This window comes from Protopterus annectens, chromosome 12.part0, assembly GCF_019279795.1.
Source record: "Protopterus annectens isolate FY-2018-M chromosome 12.part0, PAN1.0, whole genome shotgun sequence".
NCBI classification, from domain to species: Eukaryota; Metazoa; Chordata; order Ceratodontiformes; family Protopteridae; genus Protopterus; species Protopterus annectens.
In genome coordinates, this window is record NC_056746.1 from 1,163,673,983 (window position 1) to 1,163,696,104 (window position 22,122).

The 22,122-nt window shown below is 40.3% G+C and overlaps 1 protein-coding gene across 2 annotated transcripts in view; it reads right to left on the reverse strand.

The window, feature by feature from the left end:
* RALGAPB (Ral GTPase activating protein non-catalytic subunit beta) overlaps nucleotides 1-22,122 on the reverse strand; it is a 3,411,848-nt gene that overhangs the window by 1,593,918 nt on the left and 1,795,808 nt on the right. For both annotated transcript variants that reach the window (XM_044090192.1, XM_044090191.1), the window contains exon 13: nucleotides 4,448-4,595. In XM_044090192.1, the coding sequence (XP_043946127.1) occupies nucleotides 4,448-4,595 (148 nt within the window). The remainder of the gene's footprint in view (nucleotides 1-4,447; nucleotides 4,596-22,122) is intronic.

A 22,122-nucleotide genomic window follows, 5' to 3' on the forward strand; every position in this document is an offset into this window, starting at 1 on the left:
CAAAGGTACATCTTAGCCTTGACAGGCTCTGGAAGGGGCTGTTCCCTGAGCCAAGCGTGCCTTCTAATAACAGATCCAGTAGCTGTAGCCCTGCAGGAGGCTTCTAGAATGTCAAGACCACAATGTAATGAATGTTTACTGACAAGACTGGCAGAATTCAGCAAATCCTGCATATCCTTACTCTCTGCCAAAAGAGGCACACTTGCTGTCCTAGACTTAATAGCCTCCAAGGTGTACTGCTGGTACTTCAGCGTATGATAAAGACTAAATTCCCTGTCAGAAGGAACAGGATTTTTGGTAACAGTGGCCTTAACACCTTTAGACCCTTGAGAAATAACCTCTGGATCAGCCAGCAGATTCCTGAAAAGAAACAAATGAGAATCAGGGACTCTATAGTACCTGTCAGGTTTCCTGGGAGCAGGAGGACCGAATTTGGAGTCAAGGAATTTTCCAGTAAAACATCACCAACCACTTCCAACACTGGGGGAATAGCCAGAGGCTTATGCTGAGGCAAATCCAAAAACTCCCTTATCTTTTTCTTAGATTGGGGATAATCCTGACTTTCCTATTTAAAATGCTCCCTGAAAGTATTTAAAGTATCACAAAAGGAAAAATTCTCTGGAGAAGAAGCAGCAGGAATGGACTCCTCCGCATCTGAATCCTTGAAAGGAGAAAAACTTCCTCTTCATCAGCAGAAATGCTAGAAGTATCAGAACCAGAATAAGACAAAGCCTCAGAACAGACATCTCTACTCCTTTTAGAAGGAGGAGGCTGTGAACCCCTAATAAGAGTCAACAGGTCATTAGACATTTTAACCATTTGAGATTGAGGGGAATGAGAGGAAACTGGAGCCTGCTTTTTTTACAGACTTATGACTGGAAGATTTACCTGCAAGTCTGAAGGACTCGGGAGGTCTGGCAACTGCCAAAGTCACAGCAGAGGTCGTCGGTATGAGCTTGCTGTCTGAACGAAGAACAGAGGCCTCGGACACCGGAGTCAACTTAACGGCTCCGGATCCACCTGAAGAGGCAATAGGCAGAAGGCCAGAAGACAAAACGGAAGCCGGAGGCATGGGGGACTCTGAAAATCCACGGGCTGCAGGGGCTGCAAAGGCACCTCACTGGCTACCACAGGACTAACGACCAACTTAACATCATTCGAGGACTTCACCCTCTGAAGCCTGTCGCGGTCCTTATCCTTACGCTTCTTAGAGATATCCGAAGCCTGAACACCAGCGGACGCCATACCAGCAAACTTAGGCCCAACTCCAAAATGTTTAGCTAAAAGCTTAGCCCGACGAATAATACGCGGATTAAAGGAAGCACAGAAATCACAACTAGGAACGTCGTGGTCAAGGCCTAAACAAATACAATAGAAATGAAAATCTCTATGGGGAATCTGCTTCCGCAGGTAAGACAATTATTAACCTTTTCGGACATTCGTTAAAGCAAGAAAAGAGGATCCCCAATGGGGTACTTAGCTGTAGTTGACTTCAACTTTGTAGTTGGAAACGAAAAAGGTAAACTGCCGACTGGCACTCATGCAAAAAACACTTTTGCTTGGGGCTCCGCGGCAAGGAAGACTGAGGAAGTGATGCCAGCTGCTTCCTTTTATTTATTTACCTTTGGTATTCTGGCCGATCGAGGGCTACAGGAAGCCGGATAACCCATTGGTTAGGACTGCAACAATGAAACATTATGAACATCTGGTCCGCATAAAAGCTCTTTCTCTGGAGCACGAAACATTCTGAACAGACACCTTCATCCAGTTGATCTAAAGGCACTGGTTCTATGACACCTAGGGAAAATCAGCACTGAAGAACCTGAGGAAAAAATTCTAATTCTGGGTTTAGGGAGTAATTCCCTGGAAATATGGCATTTGTATCTGGTGTCAACTGTAATCCTCCTGAACCTTTAATAACTGCCTGGTTAAGGTAAGAAAAGCATCTCTACGAACAGACTATGTCTTGAGATAAACAATGTCTAACTTGCTTTTATTTGTTTTGTTTTGCAGGTAACACCTACGAAGACCAACTAGGAGACGGCACTTCAGCCCGTCAAGAGATCTTTCTTCCAGGTTATTCTGAGAACCAACTCCCAAGCATACCTCCCAGACCCAAGGAAGACCGTTCTCCCATGCCTGCATTGGATACTGGAACAATTGAAGTGGACGTCGCTGATCCCTGGTCCACAGTGGCTGAAAGGACTACATGAGAGAAACCTAAAGATTCAAGTGAGTGAGCCAAGGTAAAACAACTGGTCACTACAAGTTCACTCACTAACAGCCGTACAGAGTTAAAGTGGAAAAAGAGCTGGCTGGGCTGGAGTAAGTTTCAATGCTGCTGCCAAGGGAAAGGTCTGAAAGCTAGTGAGCAGGGCTAGAATGAATTAGTGGGAAGGTAATGTGTCAGACAGGTGTTCACAATCAGCACACACACACTTATACTTCCTCACACACATCCCTTTTCTCTACAAACTTAAACCAGAAATTCCAGTCAGAAATAACGCTGACAGCAAAACCTAACAGGTAAGTGATCACAAACTGTACATAAGCATTAAAAACATTAAAAAAATTCTGCCCTGTCAAAACATTTTCCATTTCTTACATTCACATATTCAAATTAAAAGTTTACAGAATTAGTACACTGTTACCATAAAAATGGTGGCCCTTAGACAGGAAACTTCTGATGTTGTGAAACACATCTGGTTTCTTAACAAGGAAATACTGCTTTTAGTCAGGAAATAAAAAATAACATTATTTTCTTAGAAGGGCAAAGATTTCTGTTGAAAGGATTTCCCTGTGGGGACAACTGCCAGAAATTAATCTTGAAGGCCAGCTGCTGCTCCTGTGAAGTCTCAGAGCTGCTTCCTCTCGAAGCAGCAAGTGCTGAATTTGTCTTAACTCTGACTGCTGATTTCCCACAAAGGGGCTGGACAGTCAGCAGTCAGAGTCAAGATGTGGGAGGAAGTCATAACACTGTGAAGCTGACTATATCTATCCAAAGCAAGATGCTACCCATGTAGCCAAAAGGTTACTGCAGCAGTGAGAATGATGAACATCTTTATATGCTGATGCATTAGTAACAATGACACAGTGGGATAGAGATAAACCAAAGCTCTGAGAACTACTGGAAATGTTTGGAGGGATCTCGAGTTACAAAATAAACTACGGAAAACTCAAGCAGTGATGGTAAACATGAAGGACATGGAGAGACACAGAACATATACATGTAGGTAGAAGAAATTAAGTAACTAGGCATGTGGTGAAGGAGGTAATGAGATCCACATGCAATAAGATTTTGGAAAAGATAAAAGGGCAGATATAAAAGGATGGGATTAGATTAGCTACAGATCAGAATATACAAATACTGCAGCCATTCTTGATGCCTCAGTTTGTATATGGAGTTCAGGCATTCTAGGAGTTGCCGAGCCATGACCTGATGAAGAAGGTAAAGCAGCTTTTTAGGGAATATCTATGGGAAGAGGAAACACCCACAGTGGACTGAGAAACGGTCACTGACAATACAGAAAATGAAGGCGTAGGGAACCATGAAATGAAAATCTACAAGCTTGTTTAACAAATATATTAACAGTAGCAGATGCTAATTAAGCGGACTAGAAAAATATGATTACAGAGAAAGATGATTCTGGAAGGGAAAGTAGATGCTATAGAGTGCTTACTGGAAATATCTCAGAAGAAGCTGGCACTTGGATAAACAAAGGGGACCCAAAGACTGTTCAATAGGATTTGGCAGGAAGATGAGCATAATAGGGGGTTAAAGTGTAATAGAAATGCAGACAATAAGGTGAAGGCGGAGGAAAAACAAGATGAATTGCATACTTGTCTAAAATTATGTTAGGAGAAAGAATTAAGACATGGAATGAAGTTAGAGAATTTAAGCTAAAAACAGATGAGGAAAACTGGGAAAAAACATGTTCAATTACTAAGGAATGCCATTAGATGATGAAGATTTAGAATATTCATGTAGAAGTACCTCTACAAATACTTGTGGGAGAGGGAAAAGGGAATGAGAGGAGATTACTGCTGAAACTCTAAATAGAATGTTTACATAATGATTTGGTGGAAGAATATTAAGACAACATAGGATTTGCTTTATAATAGAAGCAAGCATGAAGAGTACAACTGACAAGTTGACTAATGACTATGATTTAACAAGGAAATTTTATAAAAAAAAATGCTTTGCCAAAATAAGGCTACTTGATGTGTGATTTATGGCACTGGGTTGGGACTATGGTAAATAAGAAAGACTCTGGAAAAGTTGAATATTTAAGGGCCATCTGCCAGGAGATTAAGGTCATCATTCATGTGGACTGCACTGGATGGTAAAACAGAATGTTGCAATTAAGTACTTTGGGGGAAAAAAAAGAAAATCAGCTTGCAATGAAAGACTGATTAGTAAGAACAGAAAAAAATAAAAAATACAAACCTAGTATCATTTGTGTGTTGTTTGGGTCTGTTTCAGTTTGTAGAGCTCCTATTAATATGTTAACAAGTCTCAGCTTCAGAGAGAGAAATGTGACAAATTTTTCATTGGCCAAGCTCTCTTCATTAGAAAACTTCCCTTCCAAAAGGACCTGTAGATGAGAGAAAACAGAACAACTACATTTAGTAACATTTATACTCCACTATTTTAACAAGAAACATCCAGTAAGCACAATCCATAGTGAACAGGACAAATTATTTGACGTTCTTTAACAAAAAAAAGTAACATTCGCACTAGCCAGTTGATTATCTCATAGAACTTTAAGCTGCACTAAGCAAGCACATTTTCCAGCAAAACAATTAAAGAATATATGCCAGTCTGCTTAAAATGTGCTGCAAGTCTACCATCTTGGAGAGAATGAGAGACTTCAGTTTTGATGCTTTTACCTTTTGAAGGGCAGCTAAATGGTAGCACTAGTCATACCTCTTAGCGGTCCAGATTTTGGCAGAATATACAGATTTTTGCCTCATATTTTGGTCTATTCCTCAAAATTTGTGGCTGTCTAATGAGGACTGAAATCACTAAAAAACACACAGACATTTGAGTTTCAGACTTCATATTGTTCAGAAAAATGCACAATACTGCAAAACCTGTTATTCTAGCAACTTTCTAAGTTTATTAGAGCAATATTTACAATTTAGGGCAGTTGCGGTGGTGCAGCGGTTAGCGTTGCCGCCTCACAGCAAGAGGTTCTCCGGTTCAATCCTCGGCCGGGGTGCCTTCTGTGTGGAGTCTGCATGTCCTCCCTGAGGTCGCGTGGGTTTCCTCTGGGTGCTCCGGTTTCCTCCCACATTCCAAAAACATGCTGAAGGTGGATTGGACACTCTAAATTGGCCCTAGGCATGAGTGTGTGCATGTGTGTGCCTTCTGTGGAAGGTTGGGCGCCGGGCTGGCAACTCGACACTGTAAAACTCCACTGCCAATCATGAGCGGACAGGTGATCCGCTGTGGCGACCCCTAACCAGGAAAAGCCGAGAAGAAGAAGCGCAATATTTAAAATTTGCCCCTATTTTTGGGCCTCTGTCCCCCCATTGCTTCTCACATTGCCCAGATTTCTTGCACTGAGAGATTGACAGGTATGGCACTAGTAATACTGATACTACTGCATCTTTTCCCTAAAACATTTGTCTAAAAGCATCTTATAAACTCACTATACTTCACTCAGTGTATACGCAATGCAAACAGAATAAGCAATTAACTATTTTACTAGGATATCACACCTCTCAGATATGTTTATTAACATGTCAGACAATGAGAGGCACCATTTATGGATGTAAGGGTCCAAACACAATGACATATTTGTAACTTAAAGTAACAATATCTACAACCAATATATGCAGTATAGAAAGAGGGCTGTTGCACATGCAACATGCTGTCCTACACGAAAAAGGCTAAAACTGAGGTTCATTTCATACACTCCATCTGGGATCTCAATAATTTTTGTCTAATTGCAATTCTGTCCTCATTCTCTAAAAGTGCTTGAAAAAATTCACTTGTACAACTGTTCCAATTGCTAACTACTTGTTATATTCTTTTGGCGCCCCAACATAATTTCCAACCATACCATAGCACTGAACGTCTCTTCTCTCAGTCTTGCATTCTATGCTCTCATCACAGTTCAAGACCACACAATGGCGTCCTATTTTCACATTTACCTAAAATATTTCACACAGTCACTCAGATTTTTTTTGACTCTCCTGCTTCAGTGTTGCCTTTCAGGGCCAGCACCTCAATGGTTCCTCAGCAGCTCAGAAAAAGGGAACAAGACTGTTGCTAGCTAGGCTCACCGCACCTCTAACCCCCATTCAACATTTCACATAGTCAAACCTCTCATCCTACAGACACTAAAACAAGTACAAAGGATAATGAAAAGTAAATATACACTGCCCAAAAGGGGGCATTTAATCATCATAAAATGCAAATAGGGAATAGAAAAAGAAGTCTCACTTCCAGCGGGATATTAATTAGAAGCACAAGTTTAAAATACTAAGAACAAAAGGTGATGCAAAAATATTTACAAGTACACTAAAGTGATACCGTAAAAATGTACCTCAAAAAGCCATTTATTTTTTCTTCCAGAAAAGAGAGATGTAATACGAGTGTCTTCCTTTAAAATTAGTGTTGGCACCAAAATGTTGGTTACGTAGTCAGATTTCAGAGTTATAAAAGAGCTTCAAAACTGATTGTGGCAGGACAGGGGTTAGAAAATCTTGTGAAGGGGTAAATCAAGCCTGAAAACAGCACCTCCAGAACAGATACAGTTGAAAGACCTGCTTCCAGTGCAACTCAAGACTCAATTTCTTTGGCTCTCATTTAGTCACTGTTTTTTTACATGACAAGTTCAAGAACTGTGAGCCTGCCATCTTAATTCCATATCTGAATGATTTTTAGTCATTTTATTAAATTAAAACCTGGGTACCTAATTTTAGGTTAATGATGAATGAATGTAAAATGAAAGTGAATCCCCTTAGTTTCCATATACTTTCTCTACTTTCTTTCAATATTGTCATTTGTACTATGGCTACTGAGAAAACAAATGAGGAACATGTTCCAGGGCAGAAAAATATTAAGATGTCTGTCAATTAGCATAGTGGGTTAAGGCTATTAGCTGTTAATGCACTGCTTCCTGTAGTGCAGGGTTTGACTGCCACAGCCTTAATTTGCCTACTGTGCGATCATGCTCTGAGACAATTAGAAAACTAGCTAGGTTCTTTAATGGTTTTCTGAACAACATACCTATTAGACTACAGTTACGCAAGCTGCACTTGCCATGACAGGATAGCCCAGAGAAGGGAAATCAGCAGAGTGAAGAAATCTTCTAAACTTTCTTGCACATACAGATGGAACTGCAAACTCATCCCAAACCTTTACACAATATAAACAGTAAAAAATAACTTTATATCCCAACAATTATCTATGTACAGAAGTAGAAGGATGGTGAGTGGGTGCGGCTAATGCATTAGTGAAGAATTTGAATATCTCTTTTTATGTTACGTGCAACTTACACAACTGTACCAAGTTCATCATTCTCATTGCTGCAGTAGCCTTTTGGCTATATCTGCTGATTAGCAAAGACTATCCAACTTTGGAGGAGGAAGAATAAGTATCCAGGAGCCCCTGGAGAATGGTCTGAGCAAAGCCATTCCCAGACCTGGAAGGAAAAGACGACCAAGCTGCTGCTTCTAAAATCCGCCCCTTTCCAATATACCACAAAAAACGCCCCTTTCCAATATACCACAAAAAATGCCAGTGCTGTAGAAGAATGTGCCTTTATACTGCCTGGAACTCTACCACAGTGGAATATAACAAAAGACAACAGCTGATGACAACTAAACACTCCTGTTTTGACATGGCTTGTCCTTTCTTAGTCCCATCATAAGAAACAGCTGATCTGCTTTTCTAAACGACTTAGTTCTGTGAAGACAGTACCTGAGCTGCCTATGAACTCCTAGAGTATTCAGAATTCTAACTGGCCCTGAGGGTCAATTTAGACCACTGTAAGGATGATGACCTGACAAACTCAAACAGCTTAGGACATAAACAGGGGATTTGATCTTAATGAGACTCATTCTATGTTCAAGACCAGATGGGGTCACCCACCACAAGAGGCTGCAAGTGAAGACACTTTTTTTGTACATCTCAGAATAACAGGAACAGCCTTCCAAAAATGTACCTTAAATCTGCCTATGGAGCTGGTTCAAAGGGATAAATAACTTTGCCCTGGAAAAGTTAACTAAGACCCCAGAAAGGGACCACTGTTTCTAGGAGGCCTAATATTAATACCCCCCCCCCTAAGAAACTTTTACCAAAACAGAAAAGGAAGGATTCATGGGCAGGCAAGCATAAATGGCTGACAGAGGAGTAAGACAGGCCAGAGGAAGGTGACTCAAATATTTTAAAAAGTACAGTTGTGTAAGATCTCACCATAACAGTAGATAGGCTACTTCGCACTGTTGCAGTACTCTTTACTCTATGGGATACCCTGCCAAGGGCAGCCAAATGTCTGATCAGCATACCAAAGCCTTTTCATCTACTGGGCACCGTACATCAGATGCATGTCCTACATGCAAGGCGCAAGGTAATATACGTGACGTATGAATGTTTAATCCTCAGAAAGTACAGTTGTGTAAGTTGAACTTACCGTAACAGTAGATGTTAGAATAATCATTGCTGCAGTAGCCTTAGCTATATTGGTTATATCCTGCCAGTGCTAAAACAGCCAGACAGCTTCCAAATCTTCAGGGCACCTTCCATGGGCACAAACTATCAAGCACCTGGAGCTGAGCTGACTAAAAGACAAGTTTGGGCACAATGCTTGTCAGACCTTTCTTGCCAGCAGAGAGGAGGAGGTTGAGCCCTGAAAGGACAATGTTAGGACCAAAACATATATATAAATGTTCATACCCTGGCATAAAAAAAAACACCTAAAAAGAAGGGGGTGGAGGGAGGGAGCAGCTACAGCATTAGTGATCATTCGAACATCTAATGTTATGGTAAGTTCAACTTACACAACTGTACTATGTTCATCATACTGGTCACTAGACTGAACACTGCAGTAGCCTTAGCTAAATAATAGGAGATTACCAAAACTAACTACACTTTGGAGGTGGAAGGAGAACAGTCCTCTGGAGAATGGTACTAGAAAAGCTTTATCTAGACATAGAGAAGGAATCAAGCTTGTAACGCTTTGTAAAAGTATGAAAATTTTTATGCATTTAAAGTTAAAAATTATATATTTCTTTCTAATAACATAAAGGTTTGCTTTGGTGTTAAACGAAAATTAAATTCAGCTTTGTACAGTATTATTTTCAATATAGTATAGAACAGATATAATTAATATAAAATGAATTTATTTTCATTTATATTTTTATAAGTTTATATTTTTAAATTTATTATTATATTTTATAATAATATAATGAAATTAGAGTTAGGTAATGTTTGGTTGTGATGATTTTGTATACAAACAATTTTATACAAACATTTTTGATGAATGTTATATATATATTTTTTTAGAGTCAATTTTTGTGTGGTTGCTGCATTATTGACTTAATTGGATGAATCAATTTAATTATCCAATTAATGGTGGGTTTGGTCTAAGCACTTTGAACCACATATAAAAATGTAAGGTGCTTTATTTTACTTTGTCTGAAGAAGTGCAGGTCGTGTCCTGCATGAAAGCGCTAACTAAGTAAAAGTTTTGGATTTAATTGACTGGCGTTATTTGTTTAGTCTCTGTTTTACATTTTTTTCTGAGTTTGTGATTTGAGTTTTGCTTTGTAAAAGTACACAGAGGGGACCAAGTAGCAGCTTCTAGAATACTTCTAGAATCCAACATTTTCTAAAGCCCTACAGATGAAGCCAAGGCTCTGGTAGAGTGGGACTTGACTTTGCCTGGAATAGATCTGTCATAGCGAGTATAACGTAAGGTAATAAGACAACCATTAGGAAATAATCTGTTTTGATAAGATTGTCATTCTTCTTACCTTCACAAGAAATAAACAACTGATCTGAAGATGGGAAAGATTTAGTTCTGCCAAGATGGCACCTGAGCTGTCTGTGGACATCCAAGGTAAAGAGTATCCATTCCTCCTCATTTTTAGGTTCAGGAAAGATATGGGGAGATGGACAGTTTGGCTTAAACTAAACTTGGATACCGCTTTAGGGATAAAGAAAGATTAGTTTTTAAAGAAACCCTGTCCCTACGGAAAATGAGATAGGGTTGGCTCACCATAAGAGCTTGCAATTCAGTTACTCTTCTCGCAGAGGTCAGAGTAATCAGCAAAAGTGTTTTCCATTTTAAGAACGTCAAGTCAGACATATCAGCTGGTTCAGATGGAGCAGCTTCTGTAACAGAAAATTAAGATCCCAAGGAAGGACCACCAATTTTCTTGCAGGTCACTTATGCAAAACCCCTTTCAAGAAAATTCTGACATGACACTGCACTGAAAGATGAGGATCCATGGGCAAACATGATGAAATGACCAATAAAAGAACCATGATAGAGGAATAAGAAAGGCCAAAGAATAGTAACTCACACAAACAATGTAAAACCGGAGAGCAACTAGCTCTGAATGGGTGCTGATTATGTTGTTGACAACTAGAAAACCTTTTTCATTTGTTAATATATGACTTTCTAGTAGCAGGCTTTCTTGTCTCTATTAGTATCTGCTTTAAATCCTCAGAAACAGGAGCCTAAAGGAACTACGACCCTACCATACAGGCAGTCAACTGATGTCAGGGTGTATTAACCAGCCCTGTTCTTGTATAAGTAGGTCCAGTCTTTGACGAAGCTTGCGGTAACTGCCCCCGGCCATTTCCAAAATAAGGGAGAATCATGGCTGCCTGAGCCAGAACAGAGTCACCACAATGGTCTTGGGGGATTCCTTATGAATCTTCAGAAGTGCTCTGGATATTAGAGGAAAGGGTGGAAAAGCACACAAGAGCATTCCTGTCCAAAGAAAAAGCATCTGTCTTCTATGTCTTCTTGCACAGATTCCTGTAACGGAATTTTGTCGGATGATTGTTCAAACAGGTGGCAAACAGCACTACTTGAGGAATTCCCTAGAGATGGATCAAATCTTGTTAAGACCCCCACCAATCTAGTTTCCACTTGTGAGGGTCTGCCCTGGTTCTGCGCAGCTTGCCTGCCATCCACTTTTGCTTCGATGGAATGTAGGATGCCTGTAGAATAAGGCCATGCTGTGAAGCTATATCCTGTGCCAACCTGGCTAGTCTGCAAAGGGTAGTGGGGTATGACCTTGTTCCCTCCTTGCTTGCTGATGTACCACATAATTGTGATATTGTCTGTAATCACTTGAAGAGGTCTTCGGGACCAAAGATTTTTAACAGACTTGAGTGCCCAGATCAGTGTAAGCATCTCCTCAATATTCATGTGCTTGTGTCTGTCCTTTATGTCTCACACCACCTGCACTTTTATCCATACTGAAACTGCTCCCCAAACATAGTCCAAAGCATCTGTGATGACTGACCGCTTTGGAGCAGAGGGGTAGAAAGAAAGAGCTGGATTTAAGGATATCTGCATACTCCACCAAAAGCGTTCTCTTCTGACAAACATTGGGATTTAAAAAGATATATATAGAGTGTTGATGCTGGGACCAAAGAGATTTCAGACACCACTATATCTTTTTCATGTGGAGTTTTGTCAGAGGTATCATGAGAATCATAGAAGCCATGAGATCCAAATTCCCGATGTACTTCCTCGCAGTGGCCAAAGTCTGAAAGGAAAACTTTAGAAATGGATCTAAAGATCTATTTTTCTTGTGGAAAAAAAAAAGATTTTGAACTGTCTCCAGGAGAAGATGGTATTCCTGTGGAAGTCTGGAAATTATGAGGGAAGAAAGTGATAAAAATCTGGAAGATTTTTTTAACAGTATTTTAAAACGGGATGCAGCACCAACATCTTGGAAGAAAGCTGTGGAGGCTATAATGCCTAAAGATGGCAACGACCATTCAGACACAGCTTCATACAGATCCATTTTAATTTTAAAACCACATAAAGTGCTTATGTCTATACTAACTGAAAGAATGGCTATGGTGTTGCCAAAATTGATAGCCATAGATCAGTGTGGTTTTGTAGAGGGAAGGCAAACAGTTGACATTAATATAAAAAATGATGATCCAAAGGGAAGCAGAATGCAAGAAAATGCCTCTATTTTTGGTGAGTGCTTTAGCAGAGAAAGCATTTGACAGAGTAAGCTGGGGTTTTACGAGTATAGGATTGGAAGCATTTGCATTCAATGATACAATAATAAGGTTAATTAAAAGGATATATGAAGGATTGGAGACAAGAATTAAAGGGGAAGAGTTCCTTGCAGATAAGTTGTGTCTGCATAGAGGAACCAGGCAGGGGTGTGCTTTTTCCCCTTTATTTACTTTATTTAGAGCCACTGGCAAAGAAAATAAGGGACTCGGAAACACAAGATGTAACTGGTATGGTAAATCAAGAAAAATTGGCTTTATTTGCAGATGATATTTTGTACCTGATAATTCCAGAAAAGGATAGCTCAGTGTTGTGGAACATTTTGAGAGAGTTTCAAGTCTTTTCAAGATATAAAATTAATGAAGACAAAATAAAGGCTATAGCCATAAATTACGTGCCCACACAAATTGGTTCAGCAACACCCATATTTAAGGAGACATAAGATGAAGTATTTAAGAGTATGGATTAAAAACGTTTCTGTTACAGCAGTAAAGGATCTTTGGGAAGAGACTAAACAAAAGATGATACAAAAATGAAGAACACTAAACAAAAAATCGGTGCCAAACAGGTGTAACACAACAATACGAATCCAAGCACAAATACACCTCGCAGCCAAAGTCCTCCAAAACACAGAACACAATTTATTCACAAAATAAAAGACTAAATAGAACTATTTAGTCTTTTATTTTGTGAATAAATTGTGTTCTGTGTTTTGGAGGACTTTGGCTGCGAGGTGTATTTGTGCTTGGACAAAAATGAAGAAGGTGAAACCTCAAGATACAAGCAGTGAAAATGTTTTTAGTCTTCTATATGGGCCAGGCATGCTTTTAAATGGACCAGAGACAAGTTGTGGACAATAATTAAAGAACTGAAGAAATGTATCTGGGAGGGAAAGACAGCAAGAGTTAAGTGGGATAAGTTGATCCATAATATAGAACAAGGTGGTTTAGGTTTACCTGATTTGCTGGGATATTTTAGAGCTACACAGTTAGGCCATACATGGCACAACCAGAAGGTTATAATTCAAACTAGAAAGGGATGATAATGAAGCAAGGGGAAAGTTCTGGAAATAGAGAGGGGGGGGGCTTAAGGAAGACAGCAACCATTCAGAATATTATATTCATGAAGTAGCGGAAAGTATTCCAAGAACTAAGCCAGAATGGAGAAAGGAGCTTTTTGTCAGTAGGGACTGCTGCAAGTAACACTAAATTACAAAGCAGAGGTCAGAATTTACTACAGAACCCTGGCAAAGGAACCAAGATATTGGGAGTAAGTAACAAGCAGGAAAAGTAACAGAGTGGGATGACGCCAAGAAGACATACTGATTGCAGGCTAGAGATTGCCTTCCCTAATCGGACTTGATCTTAGAGTAGAAGCAAATGGAAAGGGATAGAATTTTAAGTGAAAGGCCTGCTCTAGTAGAATTTTTAGTTGAATCTAGAATAAAAACAGCTATTTAAAAAGGGTCAGTCAGTAGGGAATATAAAATACCGTATGACAACTATAAGAATCAATCAGATAAAGTTAGAAAAGACAGGGAAGAGAGACTAGAAAAGCAAAGTATGAGAAAAAAAATAGTAAGACATGTGTATGGCTCCCAAGTACGCAATCAAGTCCAGATGGTTTATGCTCTTTGCTTGGAATTGTTTTCAGAGGCATTTTTATACCCCCAAAAAGACTTCAAGGATATTTTCCTGAAGTATAGAACAAATGCTGGAGGAGTGATGGAGAAGAAAGAGGTAATTGGGAGCACATGTTTTGGGAGTGCACCGAGTTGGCAGATTTAAAAAAAATCCTTACAGAATATTCTATCAGGAATATTGGGTAAGCAAACGGCAGTAAGGAAAGGATTCTTTTGAGCTGGGATACAGGATCTGAATTGCCTAGACATAGTGAGGCCTTATTAAAGTTGAATTTTTTTGGCTGACAAAAAAAGCAATTGCTAGAAAATGGGAATCAATGTGTACAACAACTGTATTTGAGGTTACTGAATATTATAAAAGAGAGAAAAAAACTGGAAATGGATCTTTAAAAAGAGAAGGAGCAAATTACACAGAATTAAATGGGAATTTTGGGAACAATACGTTCATAATAATGTTCAGGAGGAGGAAGACTGAGGTTTAAGGGAAGGCAGGAATTAAGTGACTTTTTTATAATGCTGGAACGGAGTAGCAAAGAAAATATATATGATGTATATTGTACTTAAATGGAAAAAATGTTAAAATGGTTTGTTTTATTTTCTGTTAATGTATGTTGTATATGTTTTTAGTGAAAATTTAATAAAGGTGTTTTAACAAAAAAATTCTTTGAACTGAGGTGTCCAGTTGACATCCCAGGAACACAATCCTGTGTGAGAGAGTCAAGACTTTTAAATGTTCTCTTGGAATCCCAGTTTGTGTAAGAGATCTGTCACCCAATACAGAGATTCCTGATACTTTGAAATAGAATCTGCAAAGATGAGCAAGTTGTCTGAATATAGAAAAAATGTGGATACTCTGTAGCTTGCACTGAGCTAAAACTGGAACTAGACACTATAAACACTTTTGGTTCACTGGATAGTCCAAACTGTAAGGCAGAGAACTGATGATGTGATCCAGACACATAAAACCTTAAAAAATCTGTCTGGATGAATAGGGATGTGATATACACCTTAAGTTCAGTGTTAGCAGGAAACTTGAAAGAGGAAAAAGTGGCTGTGAAGTGACATTTTGAATTTGGGAATGTTCACAAACAGGTTTAGAAAAGATCAATCCACAAATGGTCTCCAAGCATTTTCCTTTGTGGCACTAGGAATATCATTGAATTAAAAAAAAAATCCCACTTGGGAAGATGAATTGGATCTGACACCCCTTGAGACAGCATGTGATTATGAAAAACAGGTGGAGACCACATACTCAGATATGAAGGATGAGAAATGACCCTATGAAAGGAGGAATTTCCTCCCATTGTCATCTGTAACCTTGATGAATGATTTTCAGAACCTATTTGAAACAATCTGTTGCCAAACAGAAAAATAGAGTCAGGCTTTCTGGAGGAAAAAAAGCACTAGTATGGGAGTTGGACACAAGGTCTGTTGAGTAGTTAATTCAGGCTTGCTGGATTGTCTTTGGCTTTCGGAGGATTAGACTTCGTTTTTTGAAACCCCTTGCCATTTTTTTCTTAAACTTCGGTTTACCCGAATTCTAATGAAACTGTTTACTCTGTTTTTTTTATCAAATCTGGATGGAGAGAAAGAAAATTCCTTGAACAATTTGGAAAAGGAGAGTTAAAAATATTACAGATTCCCTGGGCCAGCTTGCCCCTTTCATCACACTTTCTGATGACTTCTGCAGCAGCGGGACCAAACACAATCTCTATCCAAGGCAGAATTTAAAATCTCATTTTATCATTGTCTGAATGCAACCATGCAAACCTCTTTAAAACAGTACCAATGGCTATAGTCCTTGAAGTATCACGGTCATACATACACACTGCAAACAAGAAGTACTGACCTGTGCAACAGAAGCCACTAAGTTGTACATTTCCTCATAAGAATAAACTGCAAATAAAACATTCCTCATACTTTCACAATTTATCAGAAAATGCTTTAACATATGAGCCTGACAATTCAAAACTCTGAAAGTCAAAGTTGCAGAAATATAGACTTATTTTCCCATACCCATCATTAATTTTCCCATCCTTATCAGAAAGAGTAGGGTTGGAATTAACTACATGCTTAGCAGCAGTGGGATCAACTAACGCTGCTTTTTCTGGTTTGTGAATAGTGTATAAAAATGTAAAAGACTGAGGAACTGTATACATTCTATCTGCCTTTTTAGAAGCAGCTGGCTGACTACCAGGAAAACTGCAAGCAGTAACACACACATCCTCTAAAGCAGACAGAACAAGAGGAATTTGCATCAATTCTGGAAAATCCTTCTGTAACAACTTGTAGTATTTTTTGAAAGACTGAGAAAATTCAGTGTTCTCCCATTGAAAACATTGGCACTTTCTTGCATTAATCTCAGAGAATGAGGAACCACCACAGGGAGACTCAAACTGAACTTTCCTCTGACTTTGAATCAGAAATCTGAGGAAAAAACCCTGAATCTGTCTGCATCTGCCAGTTTAGAGTCAGAATTTTGAATCTCTTCACGGAAAGATCAATCCCTCTGTCTTTTAGCAGAAACTACTTTACAAGAAGGACCAATAGCTTGAATTAAAACTCCGAGCCAAATCCAGTAAACTACTCCTATCCAAAGAAATTTAAGGTGGGAGCAGATACATGATTGGTTTTCTGTAAATGGGGCCAGCCATGTTACTAATGGCAGTAGCTGCTTCCCCAGGGATGGGTACAGCATTTTGACACAACAGGGAAAACTTCCTTGTTCCCTTTCTCAGGAACAACAAGAATGGCTGTTCTCTTGCCCACTGAAGGGACTTCAACAGCCAAAGAGGACAAAGCTAATCCCTGGTCCATAGTAGCTGTAAGTTCTACACCTTAGGGATCCAAAGTAAAAGATGAGTGGTCTGAGGCACAACAAACGGCCGCAGGAGAATCACCCACCTGTGGCTGAGGCAAACTGCTAGCCTGCTGCTGTGGCAAAGGCTATTTGCTTAACTTTTTCTTTTTGGGGCTGGAAGACGGACCAACCACGGGAGGGGTTCCATGGCCAAGCTGAAAATGGTGCCTCTTTCAAGGGAAAGACTAGCAGCAAACGCCAGTAAAACTACCAGTCAACAAAAGTTACCCTTTGTGACAGGAAAAAAAAAACTCAGTAAAAAGCACTTAAACACTATGCCAGCCCTACAAAGGGGAAAAAATTTCTCCACAGAAAACATTTTCAGATAGTTTACACTACCTTTACACTGACAGAAACAATGAATGTTCCAGTTGAAAGTACATTACAGTTTTGAGACAGTCTATTAAAACATGACACTCCTAGCATTAAAATAACTTTCCTGAAGTGGAAAGTAATAAAATATCAATAAATTTAAGGAAATGGAAGGTTTCCCCAAAGGAAAGTTTTCTGCTCAGCCAAAGAAAGCACAAGCAGACTGTTAATCCTTGAAAGCCTCACAGGAGCATACTCTTCGGAGGCAAAAACGCTCTGGAGGACTGTTTTCAAACTTGTATTTTAGTCAGGTCAGCTCGAGCTGCTTGACAGGCTGGGTGCATGGAAGGGGACTTGAAGCTCTGCAAGCTGGCCAGCTGTTATATCTCTGGCAGGATATTACTCGTATAGCTAAGGCTACTGCAGCAGTGATCAATATGAACATCTGAAGCGGCCATGAAGAATTACAGAAACCCCAGAGGAAAGCAGCAAAAGAGGCATCTGGGAAGGGAAGGGGAAAGGGAGAAGAGGAGGACGATGAAAGAAAATCCCTCAGCCAGAAGGAAAAAACAAAGTAACAGGTAGGAGGATGGAGGGACAGACTACTGTAACAGTGAGAAGTAGTAAATCAACTGTTGCAGTAAGATCTTAGACAATTGTACTATATCTCCCTTGCAGCATTCTTTGGGACAGTACAAAAGTTACTGTAAAGTATAGGAAGAGGAAGCTATAGAAGAGCCCTTCAAAAACCCATGAAGGCTGGCCATGGCAAAACCCATCCTAACCCTAGAAATGACATCCACCTTGTAATGTTTGGTGAAAGTGTGAACAGAAGACTAAGTATTAGCTTTCAAGATGGATCTAGTATCTTGATCCCTAAAACAAAGCACCAGAAGATTTCACCAACCTGGTAGGATGACCAAGAACAGAAGAGGAGGAAAGCTGCTTGCCATGAAAAGAACAGAAAAAAGAGATGGCATTTGAAATCCAGGAGATGTTTTGCTTAGATACCACCAAACCTAACTTCCTGGCATGAAAGGAGACAAAAAGCTTCTCAGATTTCCTGACATGATTTGTCTTGTTTAGCTATGTAAATCTAAGGTGTGAAGAACCCACTCACTTTGATTCTGTGGAGAAAGGAAAAAGGGAAGATGAATGGACTGATTTAATGACAAACCATTAACTACCTTGGGCATAAAAGGAAGACTGGTATATAAACATATGCAAATAAACCTTGTCCCTGTGAAAAAAAAAACAAAAAAGGTAGAAAGTACAGTTTTGTACCTACCATAAATGTAGATGTTCGAGTGTTCACACTGCTGCAGTCATTACACTTGGGTTATCCTGCCGTCAGGCAGTCCCGCAGTCGGCCAGAGTTCCAAAGTCTTGGTCCGGCGTCGTTGCTGTCGCTTCTTCCCTGACATCAGTGCACCCAGGGGTATATAAGAGGCATCCAACGCCATTTTCTTCAGTTTTTCTTGCCCCAGATGCCAGATGCCCACAAACATGTAGGCAATACATATTGCTAATAAAAAATATACATATAAAATAAAAACAATACCTTCAGTTACAAGCAAATACACCACAAAGGTTGTATAAGATAGAAAGGTATAGATAAGTCCAGCTAGTTCAGAGGGGATGGAGGAAGGGTAACCTGGACTGCAGCAGTGTGAACACTCAAACATCTACATTTATGGTAGGTACAAAACTGTACTATGTTCATCGTGTTACACTGCTGCAGTCATTACACTTGGGTAGAATCCCAAAGCTAAGGTTGGGTGGCTGGTCTATAAAGAGTTAGGATTGGCTATGAGGCCCTGCAGAACTGCAGTGGCAAATCCTGCTCTGGATTTAGAGTAAAAAGAGGCAAGTGATAATGCTTGGTAAAGGTGTGCACTGAACTCCAAGTTGCAGCCACCAAAATTTCCTTGGTAGGTACTCCTCTGAGAAAGGCTGTTGCCCTGGTGGAATGTGGCCTAATGTTATTAGGGACTGATTTTACATGCTGTGTGTAGCAGTAACGAATACAGTGTCCTATCCATTTGGATATAGTCTGCTTTGAGATAGCCTTGCCCTGTGATCCTGCAGCATATGCTACAAACAGTTGCTCAGTTTTCCTGAAAGCTTTTGTTTTGTCTAAGTAGAAGCGTAGCTGCCTGTGTATGTCCAAAGAGTGCAGAAGTTTCTCCCCTTTATTCTGGGGGTTTGGATAAAAAGTTGGCAAATGGATGGTTTGGTTAAGAGCCACACTAGATACCACCTTTGGCATAAAGGTTGGGTTTGTCCTTAAAGAAACCCTGTCCTGATGAAATATTATAAAAGGTTCCACTGCCATTAATGCCTGTAGCTCTGAGACTCTTTGTGCTGAAGTTACTGCCAGGAGCAGAGCTGTTTTCCATGATAAAAATTTTAGATCAGCTGTATTGGCTGGCTCAAAAGGTGGCAGGGTCAGTTTTTCCAAAACAAAATTGAGGTCCCAAGTTGGTGTTGGTGCTCTCCGGGGTGGTCTTATGTTTTTAGCCTCTCTGAGGTACTGCTTTAGCAAGGTATGAGAGAATAAAGGAGGATCCATGTTGTAATGTGCTGAAATGGCAGAAGCGTGGATCTTAATTGATGAGAAGGATAGACCTGTGTCCAGCATCTCAGTTAAGTATTGTAAAATCTGAGGAATATTTGGGACAAGAGGGTCAAGGCTTTGAGCCTGGTTCCAGGCGCAGAATCTCTTCCATTTTTCTGAGTAAACTTTCCTGGTGCTAGGCCTCCTGGCCTCCAAAATGACATCCATAACAGCTTTAGAGAGAGGTGTTGCCTGTTTGACTAACGAATCTGCCATGCAGCCAGGTTTAGGGTTTTGAGCTGACCGTGCAGGATCTGATTGTTTTGTTGAGTCAGAAGGTGTGGAATTTGAGGCAAAATCCATGGTGGGTCTTGAGCTAAGTTCTTTAAGACTGGGTACCAGTGCTGGCGTGGCCAGTCTGGAGCAATCAGGATCATCTGTGTTTTTTCTTGTCTGGCTTTTAGGAGTACCTTTGAAAGGAGAGGCAGTGGTGGGAAGGCATAAACTTTTAGGCTTTTCCAGCTGAACGAGAGAGCATCCACTTTCCATGCTTGTGTGTGATAAGTCCTTGTGCAGAATTTTTGTAGTTGGCAATTCAGTGGGGAGGCAAAAAGATCTATGTCTGGGCATCCCCATTTTTGCGTTACCATGCTGAAGATTTGTGGATTCAATTTCCATTTGTGAGGGTCCATGATATTTCTGCTTAGATCGTCTGCCAGAGTATTTTTCTTTCCTGGCAGGAATTGTGCTTGCAGATGAACTTGATACGTTAGAGCTGTGTTCCACAAGGTCATGGCTTGCCTGCATAGGGGATAAGAATGAGTGCCCCCTTGCTTGTTTATGTACCACATTACTGTGGTATTGTCCATCTTTAATAATAATTGTCCTGGATGCGGAAGGTCCTTGAAAGCTGTTAGGGCATTTTGAACAGCCAACATTTCTTTTTGATTGATGTGAAAATGCATCTGGTCTGTGGTCCTCTTGCCCTGAATGCATTTTCCTGCCATGTGTGCTCTCCAGGCGTAATCCGAAGCATCTGTTGTTAGAGTCTGCCTGGCTGTGGGTAGGGTAAAAGGGTGACCCTTGTTTAGGTGACATGCCTGTGCCCACCATCGGAACTCCTGTTGTAGGCTGGGAATCATTGGTATTACTGCTTCTAAACTGTGACAGCATTGAGTCCAAACACTTTTTAGGTACCATTGTAATTTCCTCATATGCAGTCTGGCATATGGTATTAGTAGTATGCAGGATGCCATGAATCCCAGGGCCTGCAGAATTTGTCTTGCAGGGAGATGGGAAGTTTTTGCCAGTGATTGAAAATATTTAGTTAATTGAATTTATTTGTCTGGCGTGAGATAAGCCATCTGGGCCATTGTATTTAAGCTGGCACCCAGGAATATAACCTGTTGTGAGGGCACTAGTTTTGACTTCCTTTCGTTTACTGTGTACCCTAGAGAAATTAGCAACCTTTTTACAAACGCCAGATGCTGTAGAAGAATGTCCTTTGTCTCTGCTTGAATGAGGCAGTCGTCCAGGTATGGATATATTTGAATTCCTTTTTGTCTGCAAAATGCAATTACTGGTGCCAGGCGCTTTGTAAAAACCCTGGGCGCAGTAGATAAGCCAAAGGGCAGTGCAGAGAATTGGTAGTGCATTGTACCAGTTTTGAATCTGAAGTATCTTCTGCAATTTTGTCTGATAGGGACATGCAGGTATGCCTCTTTGAGGTCCAGAGTAACAAGCCAAGCCTTCTTGCCCAGCATGGGTAGAAGCTGCTGTAATGTCAAAATTTTGAATTTCGGAATATCCAGGTAAGTATTTAGAATTGAAAGGTCTAGTATGGGCCTCCAGGCCTTGTCCTTTCTGGGGACCAGGAAGAGTCTTGAGTAAAATCCTTGTCCTTGTTCCTGTTGTGGTACTTTTTGAATAGCTCTCATGTCCATGAGGGCTGAAATTTGTTTTTGTGCCTCTGCCCATTGATTCTGTGGCAGGTCTAGCGTTCCTTTTAGCCTTGGTAAAGTATGAAAGTGGAACCTGTAACCTTGAGACACAATATTCAGAACCCAATTGTCTTGGGTGATTGTTTGCCAGTTTTGAGAAAAAAGTGCTAGTTTTCCCCCTAAGGGGGCTGCCAAAAGGGAACTGCTTGGCGTACGAAGGGGGGAAGTCACTGGGACTGTTTCCTGTAAGGTTGAGACTTGTCCTCACCTCCTTTTGGGGTTGAGGTGCCCCACTGTTGTTGTCTGTTAGAGACTTGGGGTTGAGATCTGCCTCTTGGGCATCTGTATCTGCCTCTCTGTGGCCTGTCTGACACTGGAAAGGACCAATTCTTTGTTGGCCAATTTCTGCTAAATCGAGGTGGTTGTACCTGCAAGAAATCCTTGACTGTTTGCATAGATTTAGCTTTATCCTCCATTTTCTTTAACACCTCTTCTGCCTTAACACCAAACAAGGTATCATGCTGTAAAGCAGCATCCAATAATTTTGCCTCCACATGATCAGGTAAACTCTGTGCTTTTAACCAAGC